Here is a 9855-nt window from a genome sequence, read left to right as displayed (position 1 = left end):
GGTCTGTGTAAGACATAGACACTTCCTGACAATGTCACAAAGAGGCTGACTGCCTGGTTAACAAAATCAACTTGCTAATCATGTTGGAATGCTGGCTCTTCTCTGCATGTTGTATGCTTAGATAAAATCATTAAAATATAATATGTATTTTGATTATAGGGGGACGCTGGAGAAAATGGACTGAAGGGTGACACAGGAGAAAAGGTACACTGCTTATTAGCAGAGAAGAAAATCTGTGCTTTAGGCATACTTACAATATAATGAGCTAATGAAAATAATAATTTGATCAAAAGAAAAATGCATTTTAAGCTGACGGTTTTTTTAAAGATGAATGATTCAACTGAGTTCGTTTTTATAAACAGATGAAAAATGGTCACTGTTCTATCCAACTAAGCATAAGATTTCTGATTTTAAACAGCAGTAGTGTAGTACAGAATACATCAGCATGTTTCTAACTCTTTGCTGAAATTTGCATCATACAGGAACTTTGGTCACAGCCTGTCAGTTGGAATTAGGTCTGTTGAGTTGTAACCATTTCTGATATACCCTTTAATTTTTCCTCTTCTGTGTTTCCCTCAAAGAGAAGGGGCCAAACGAATAAGTACAAAAATCATGGTATTGTGATAGGTAATGTCCCTCCAAAATTGGCTGCTGGACAATCAGGAGTTGAAGATAAAAACACACTTTAAATATGTATTCCAAGTGACAGCAATAATAACCTCACTTGATACCCTGCTGGTTCATTGTTGCAAAGTACCAAGATGTTGTAGAAATCACTAAAGAATAGACTTTGTCAAAAATTTTATTTTCCTTAGTTTCATTTTAGCACATGTGAGACTTGTGCTGTATCACTGAAAAAAAAAAAATTAACATGGATTTTCAATGTGGTTTGCTTAAAAAAGTCATAGTCTTTAGCAGTCAGGGTAAAGCATGTGTTGCACAGGAGAAAGGGTCAGACATATTGATCTATTTTGGCCATCACTTTTGAATTCATATGCTTCTAAAAACATTTACTTTAGTGACTGCACTTCGGCAGAAACATAGAAATTTTTTCTTGTACCCTCACATATGTAATGCTTAACCACCTCACATCAGTTCAGTGCAAGGAGAAATTTATGATGGATTTATCAAGCTGGTAAGGAATGCGTGCAAATCCCTCAGGACCTTTGGATACAGTAAAACTACACTTTGAAGAGCACAAGGATTTTTTGGGGTATATTCTAAAGTCAGCAATTAAAAACAGACATCAGATTTAACAATAGTCAAGTTATTTGATTTTCGAACTTCATTTAAATAATACTTTATCTGCAGTCATGCTTATTAACCCAGATGAAAGTCTTAAGAACCTTAGTTAGTTATACAGTATATGCCAGTAACATAATCTTGATCCACTTTTATGTGGTTTAAGAATATAATCTGTTAGAAGTACGAGATTGTTGTTCAGGTAGATAGTTCTGCAGCAAGTAAATGGGAAGTTAATAATCTCTCTGGGAAACCTAGTGCTGCTTCACTTGTTGATTTTTTACTTTATCAACTCTGAGAGTGAACTTGCATCCACTAGAATGCCCATACTGCACTGTGTGCACATCTCCCTGTTTCTTCCCAAGTATAAAGTTTTAAATATTTCTATGTGAGCTTTCAGCAGTTTGGCAGTCTAAGTGGGACCAACTTGTGGAAAATATGGATCATCATGAGACTTCTGATATTGCTGTATCTGAAGAAATTTCAATAAACCTATTGACCTTCATAATGCAGAAGTCTCCCATCTCTTCTGGGTTTCATATGAGTTTCAGAGGTGGAGTGGTGACATGGAAATATATTCTGTTTGTTTGGAGTACATTGCTTTAACTATAACAGATTAGAATCCTCTGCATTAATTTTTGCAGAATTGTGACTTTGTTGATTTTCATTATTTTTCCTCCATTTTCCCTGCCTACAAGACAGTCTGCCACCCAGAAAAAAAAAACAAACAACAAAACAGTTCTTATAGTAGAGCTGCAGCTTAAAGTTCCCAATAGACAACTCTGCAAACAGCACTTTCTAGAGAGCTTAGGAGGTGGGTTTTGACAGATAATTTAGGAGTAAGTATTAAACTTGGTGTCATTATAGTACACTTGAGCTACTTAACAGGGTTTGTATTCTTTCCTGTTCTTCAGCATAGGAGAAGGTTTTTGCTCTACTCAGTTCTCAGGTGTTCAGCCACATACATGTACAGACCCTTCCTGCTCAGTAAACAGCATTAATTTTACATAAATAAATGCAGAGAACATTACAGTAGATCATAATGCTACACATATGCTTAAGAGATTTAATCCATAGTTCACAAAAATTAAAAGCATTTCTTTAAAGGCTTAAATAATGTTTCTGTGAGATAAACACTAAATTTTATTTATATGGTGAGAGAGAGAGATACCAGGTGACAACGGTTTCAGACTTGCTTTAGGAGCAGGTTCCTGTTTGTGCAATTAATGTAGTTTTGTTTTCTCAACCACTGTACCTAGTGACTCTCAGAAATGTGGACTTGGGTGCTTTATTCTTGACCTGAGACTTTAGAATTAAAGTGTCTTTGTTGAATTGTCCTACTTTGAAGACAGTCTTAATGCCAAACTTGATTTCTGTATTCTTCCACTGTAGCCTTGGTCCCTAGAAACTACCAAATATATTCCTTCTTTTCACGTGTTCACCTGCTAAATTTTCTTCATTCATGGACTGTTTGACTTATCAGTGAATTGAGAACATGCTGTACTGTAATTTTTTCTTTAATCTGATACTAATTTTTATTCTTGCATGAAGATGGCTTGTAACCATTTTGTGTCTTATCTTCTTCGTATCCATCATTACCCTTTAAAATGTTTAACTGGCTAATGTGTCTTACCAGTTGCTTTACCACTTCATAGCTATAAAAAGTCCTTGAGGCTTCCAGTTGTACATGCTTGTAAGGGATATTAGCAGTATCACTCATGCGTGTCTATCAAAATGAGGCAGCTCAGGTTTCCATGCATGTATCAGCCCTTCATAATACTGATTTTTTTGTTTTCTTCACACAAGAGCAAGCTACAGTAGCTGTTACTCCTGTTCTTTAAAGGACAATGAGCACGTAAACTGGTACCGTTTAATTTTTTAAGATAATACCAAAGAGACTCCATACCCAAACCAACTTTAAAGCAACGGCATTTACAGAATGCTTCCTGCAGCTTCACTGAAACATCAGGAATGGGTATCCCTATTTGTATTTTAGCACAAAGAATATTAAGCATTTATATTTTGCTTATGCATCTTCAAAGTACATTACAGTACTGACTTCTATTCTACCTATGTAAATCACTAGCAGGCTGTGGGGGAGCTTGATATTTCTGTTATATAGCAACTTGTTACTTCCAGCAAATGATGTACACTTATTTTGAATAAGGAAACAATTTTTCAAATTTATTTTCAAATATATAGTACTCTAGCCATCTTCAGTAGTATATAGTTTGACTAGAAAACCTTTCAGTATTTTTTTTTCTTTTTTCTTCAGCGTGTTGTTTAAGGAAAAGGAAACAACTAATTGAGTGTACAAGAATTTTAAGGATCCTGTGACAGTTGTAGAAAACTGGAAGCTAAAAGCTTCCTTGGCCCAGTCACTCACTGACCCTCTGTCCTTGTACTTATCACTGCCTATCAAATCCAGTCAACTCAGTGAAACACAGGCGAATCTTTTTGAATTCTAAATGCCTCCTCAGAACAGAGACCTTTCTTGAATATGTAAATTACCGTAGCTAACTCATCCTGTAAGGTATGGTACATCGCTGCATTGATCTATCAGTTTAAATGTATTTCCTCAGCTAAAGTGCTTAGGAAATAGAGCTATGACCAGCCCTGATGGAGATAAACTCATAAGTCACTGGGGCTTTTTTTGAAGGTGAGTCTTCATTAGCACAAAAAATTTTGTCAGTTGAGACCTGACACTTGCCATCTGTAGAATTAGGTCAAAATCATTGCTCATATTCTTTGCAAATAGCAGTAAATTATTTTTAATGTAGATCAGCAATTTAGAGATGTCAAAGTATGTCCCTTCTTCTGGCTTTGTGAAGTGCGTTTATACAAAATCTGCAATTACTATGTCTACGTTATTAGTTGTAAAATTTGAGGTTAACTGTTACACTGTTTGGGTGAGTGAAACTAAATCTCTCTGCATGATCTTGAAAACAATACTGTTCCTTTTCTGAGTCACACTGATTGAATTCATTAGTTAAATTCCTGTGTAGCTGCACGAAGAACAAGCAATCTTGCTGTATAGTTATTTTGCCATATAATGTTGCCATAGTCTTACATGATTTGTTATAAGTGTTTCCTGGAAAACTGTATATGTAATAAGTGTGATTATTTCTTGTGGATTTTGTATCAGGGTGACCCTGGTTCTTCTGCTGCAGGAATCAAGGTATGTGCTTGTAAAGCAGTTGTGAAGGTAGAAGAGGGGTGGTTGGTCCATGTTACTTTGCAGTGTCACAGACACTGTGGATATCATTAATGTTATGGTTTTCTACATCTTTATCTTTAATTCATTTATTCAGATCTCATCTTTCATCTGTTTCCTTTAGGGTGAACCTGGTGAATCCGGACGGCCTGGACAAAAGGTATTACTTGGAATTGTTCAGTTTTCCTTTTCTGTTGGATTTGTGATAAACAATGTTACATCAGTGTTACCCCTGGCCCCTGTACTCAGGGGTACAGCCCAAGGCTGTACAGTTTAGCTGGCCAAGGCCTGTACATATTTGGTGTTTGTTCATTTTGTATTTTAAAAAAAGCACAGGAATGATGATACTAATTAACATGAAAAGTGATATTAGACTAACCCACCTTCCCTTCTAGCCACAGCACACTTCTTGTATTGAAAGCTTATGCAGTTGCAGCTGGTGAGACTAACAAAGAATGGCTCTGTTCCTTCAGTGATCACAAGCTAACCCTGCATGTTTGACTGACTATTAACCTTCAGACTATGGTACATTATTACATCTCATTAGGAAGAAAATAAGTATTGACTAGAATCTTTTTTCACATGTACCTGTTAGGGAACAAAATAAGGATTGACTAGAATCCCTTTCATATATTCCTGTAAGGGGAATCAAACTGTCAGAGGCATGTGGTATGTTTGGAAGGACATAGACCAGGTAATGCTGCTCTGTTCTTCCTTCCAGTGGAAGAAATGCCCCTGAGTGCTGTGTGGCTGAGGCTGCTTCTGCAAGTAAAGGTTCTGCAGGAGTTATAATGACTCTGTGCTGCATGAGTCCATCTGAAGCTGGGGAATTTGCTCTTTGAATCCATAGTACATCAAACAGTAAATGCTGTGCATTCAGCTCCCTTTCATGAGAGTAGGAGGCAGGTCCTGCAGGGAGAGCAAAGACACAATGAGAAAACCAGATTTTTTGAATTGCAATATTTGGTTTCCCTTGAGAGCCATTGCCTCTTACCTCTTACAATATTGAAAATTAGCCACTGCTGCCAGAGTGGACCAGAGTCCAACTGCAAGTTCAGGTAGCAGATATTCCAGACAGACAATCAAGAACTAAAATTCTATATAATGGATGGCAGTACAACCGTTTCTAATACTCGAGGTCTTTTGGTGACTAAACAAAACCCCAAACCACATATAAATAAGAAATAAATAAGAAATTAAGTCTTTTGGTTTGAAAATTATAACTGTCATCAATTATAGGATACTAAACAAAGACTATTATGGTTGCAAATGCAGTTCTTTAGTAAAATACAGTTTTAATTAGGAGAGGTAATCAAAGTTGTTTAAAGCTGTCTAATCTACGGAGTCATTTAGTGTGTGCATTCTGCATTGCATGCTTTGCTTGGGTAATAAACCAGAAAATGCACTTAAGAGCCTATGGAGATTCATACTGTCATTAGATGGCTGCCATGGAGGCAAAACTAGCAGTGATTTATCAGCAGGCTCCTCAGTCTCAGTCCCTGGGCACTCAGGTTTGATCTCATTTAGGCAGCATGGATGAGTGAGGGGTACACAGTTCAAACTTTCTATAATCTCAGCTCCTTGTTCACACCAAGGGGGACTTAGTGTGTTCTTTCCATTCACTTCATAAGCTTCCACTATGCCATGTTCATGTCCCAGCCCAAACCAGCAGCTCCTATAATGTGCTTATGCAGCGTGCCTCCTCCAGACAGATGCCCCACGTCTGCTGCTCTGCACCCCTGCTTAGCAGGGACTTGTCACCCCACCAGAGATTGGGGGGGGCTCTTTTTCCAACTAGAGGCATGTCTCTGCCGTCTATGTCATCTGAATACTTTTCCCTCTTCCTGAATACTTGTCCCATTCCTATTTCCTTCCTGTATCTTCTTTTCTTCCTCTCCTTCTAGTTGTTCCTTATCCATCTTCTAAGGAGAGATATATATTGAGCTGCCCACCTGAATATTATTTACATGAAATGAAATGAGACAGTATTTTGGCAATCTGACAAGGCTGCTTTGTGCCATATTGTGTGATTGTGTGCAGAGGTGATAGGATGACCTGCAGTGCCAAACTGAGCATTATGAAATAGAGTTTGTATACAGCTTTGGTTTCTTTAAAAATAATTCTTCCCATAAATTGTACTCAGATTTTAGGAAGAGTCCAGAAAAGAAAATATTATGCGTTCATCTACAATACCATTTATAGTTAAGAAGTAGTGATTTATTTAATTGTGTTTCACATTGTTTAATGTATCTTTGAGGGGCATTTTAATTGTTTTAGATTGTGACTCTGAACTGGCTTTGCTGGATTCTTTCTGCTTGTTATGTGTGAGTCTGTGAGGCTTACCTCTGTCCCAAGACTAAATAATGACCTACCGCAGCAATACTATTATATTATCAGTTATAAATATTCAAATGCTGTGCTTAGAAGTGAAAAACAGTGTCTCCACAATTAGATGAGAAAAGTTCATGGTTGTAGTTTTGTATGTATGGCCACGCAAGAAATGTTTGGAGTTAACACTTTGTTAGTGCAATAGAGGCCTTTTAAAGGATTATTCTTTTGCAAGAGTGATAACCCATTTTCTGCTTTAGAAAGTGTTAGTGAACATACCAAAAAATATTAGTGTCTGTTGAAAATGGCATCCTAGCCTCTGTTCTTCTATCTGATTTTATATTTAATATTTTGAGACTGGAATCTTTCCTGTGCTTTTAGGCAATTTGAACAGTTAGAATTTTGGAGAAACTAAAATGCACAAAGAAGCTGTTATCAGATCCTTCTATACCACTTGAAAATCACTCCATTTGGTAAAGTGATTTACAGCCTGTCTATTGTGTCTTTCAGTTTGTGGCAGAATGTAATTTTGTTATGAGCATTTCAAGTCTATTCAATATTACTGCCTCAAAGAAGTGTTTTTGGGTACAGTAGTTTGATGAACATCTATCTTATGTATACATGTGTTTATATTTGTGTATGTGTACACGTGTTTATGTGAGTGTAGGAATGTATGTAAGCATGTTTTTACACAGACATGTAGGATATTTTAATAGCACAATCTGTATGAATCAACCCAAACCACAGAGTAGAAATCTGTATTTCTATAAAGCTCAGGAGTGTACAAAATCTGGGATATAGTTCAATTCATTATAAAGGTAAAAGTTGGCTTCAGAGTTCAAACCTAAGCTTCCAGAAAGTTCAGGGAATATTCAGATCCAAAGTACTGGTTAGAATCCACCTCTATATTAAAATAAAATCTCCAGCCTTTAAAATAATGATTTCTTCACATTTTATTGCTCTTTTTTTCCTCTTCATCATCTTTATTTCCCTGGACAACATTTTTCCATTTAGCTGATATCTCAAAATGACCATTTGTGAGAATGTTGTCATTCTTGTCTTAGACTAATTTCAACTTAATTTCAAAATTAATACATTCAGTTTTGAATACCTGTTAAAAAATTACCCTTGCAAATGCAGTTCTGTAGCTCTTTTAATTGCAATTTTAAATAAGCAAGGCTTTTCTGGGTAAAGCAGTAAAAGGTTACACTCCCACTGTCCTTCATGGCACCGTGTATATTCATAGATAAATAGCAAGCTCTGAAATGATGTTATGGATGGCTCCATAAAATTGATGGCCCAGTTATAATTATGCAGTCCTGCTTGAATCATGCAATTTAAACTAAGCTCTTCTGAATTGCTTTGTAGCTAAATCAGGCAGTTACACAGTACAATATCTAGCTCAGAGTTGGGAATGGAACAGAATTAAACATCTGTTGTAAGTATGGAACTTAAATGACAGTGTGTAAAATGAACCAGTGCTGCTTGTTTTCTTCCCTTTTGCTGAAGGCTAAGGAGAATTCATATTTGGCTTTCCTGACATGGATTTTCTGTCTGGATGTCATCTTCACATTCAAGGTTCCCTGAAGATACCTAAGTTTTTAACACAACTCTTACTCATTGTACATTTAAGACAGTCAGATATTTTGAAAATATCGGTCCTGCTGGAGCTGACCAGCAGTCATTCATGCTCTTTTATCTTCCTGCACAATTTACAGGGGTGTTCGCTGGATAGTGACCATAACTGAATAATGTCTGTAATATTATGTAATTTTCCCATGTAGGGTGAACCAGGTCTTCCTGGGCTTCCTGGACTCCCTGGAATAAAGGTAAATAAACTTTGTATCTGTTGTATTGGGGGGACATCACAAAGAGGGCAAACTGCAAGAATTTGGCTCAAATGGACTTACTGTACTTGTCTTACATCTTCTGAGTCTCTGGTATTAAACTAGGGGTTGGCATGGAAATGTTTCACATGGAAAATTGATTAAGTGTCTATGAGTAGGCAAACAGTGTATCTTACATTATAATGTGAGTAGAACATTGCATTCTAGGTTTGGGGTTTTTTTAAAATCTAAAATAGTAGAGGGTTTTATATTTTTTTTTTTATTTAATGGAAGAGTCTTGTCATCAAAGTTTTATTTGGTTTCCACTTTGATGTGTGCTTTCCAGTAGCAATAGTCTACTGAATTTACCAAGCCTCCAGCCAGAGAACTGCATTAATTATACACAGGATGTGGAGAACTGGTTCTGTCGACAAAAATACACTGTGCTCCATTACACAGCAGTGATTTCCACTGACAAGTCAAAATGTTTTAGTAAGACTCTTGTCAGTATAAGGTACAATCCCTGACCCAGTACCTGATTTAGTCTCTGGCTTCCAGTTTGTCTGGAATCTTTAGGCAAGTTGATTCAAAAGACACGTGGTTGGTTGAGTTCTACGTAGTTGCATTGGGAATTGCAGACACTTGCACAGTTTGAGCTGTAACTGTATAATTCTGCACAGAGCGAGTGAATTCACATATCCTGAGTGAGTACAGATTAGAATGATCGCTTTTCCTTTGTGGAAAAGACTGTTCTTTCAGAAAACAAAATCTTTGCATTCCAGCATGGGCCTGTGTATACCTCAAGGAGATAGTTTTTATAATTTCTCCCTCCCATAACAAGGAGGATAAGTCAGAGACTAAATTCTTGTCCATCGTGGTAGGGTTCAGGATTTATGTAATGGAATGTAATATTTGCAGTGGTTTTCTTAAGGGACCTGTGAATTGCCACAGCATTGAAGCATAATGTCCCTTCTGTGTTCCTAATGAATTATGGGAAGAATTGAATGTGCATATTAGAGTTTGTGTGTTGTAGCAGCTGAAAATACAGTTCCCAGGGAGGTTGTTCGTTTTCTGCAATACTGAATCCTATACTGACTAGGGAAGATCATGTAAGAAGAGAGTCTTGTGTGGTTAAACTATTTTTATAAGGACCTTTGGCAGCAATCCCTATTCTATTTACTTTAACTGTGAGCAAAGAGTAGCTCAGTTGAAGGTCATTGGGGCACTTGCCTGGGGCACTCATCC

General features: G+C 36.9%; 1 protein-coding gene across 2 annotated transcripts in view; it reads left to right on the top strand.

The window, feature by feature from the left end:
* Positions 1-9855, top strand: part of COL25A1 (collagen type XXV alpha 1 chain) — a 308636-nt gene that overhangs the window by 252198 nt on the left and 46583 nt on the right. For both annotated transcript variants that reach the window (XM_017805805.1, XM_017805804.1), the window contains exons 15-18: positions 160-204; positions 4388-4420; positions 4581-4616; positions 8569-8613. In XM_017805805.1, coding sequence (XP_017661294.1) covers positions 160-204; positions 4388-4420; positions 4581-4616; positions 8569-8613 — 159 coding nt within the window. The remainder of the gene's footprint in view (positions 1-159; positions 205-4387; positions 4421-4580; positions 4617-8568; positions 8614-9855) is intronic.

The sequence above is a fragment of the Lepidothrix coronata genome, unplaced genomic scaffold, assembly GCF_001604755.1.
Source record: "Lepidothrix coronata isolate B3197 unplaced genomic scaffold, Lepidothrix_coronata-1.0 Scaffold13, whole genome shotgun sequence".
NCBI lineage: Eukaryota > Metazoa > Chordata > Aves > Passeriformes > Pipridae > Lepidothrix > Lepidothrix coronata.
The sequence above is the reverse complement of the archived record's forward strand: the minus strand, read 5'-3'. Positions and strand labels throughout refer to the sequence as shown.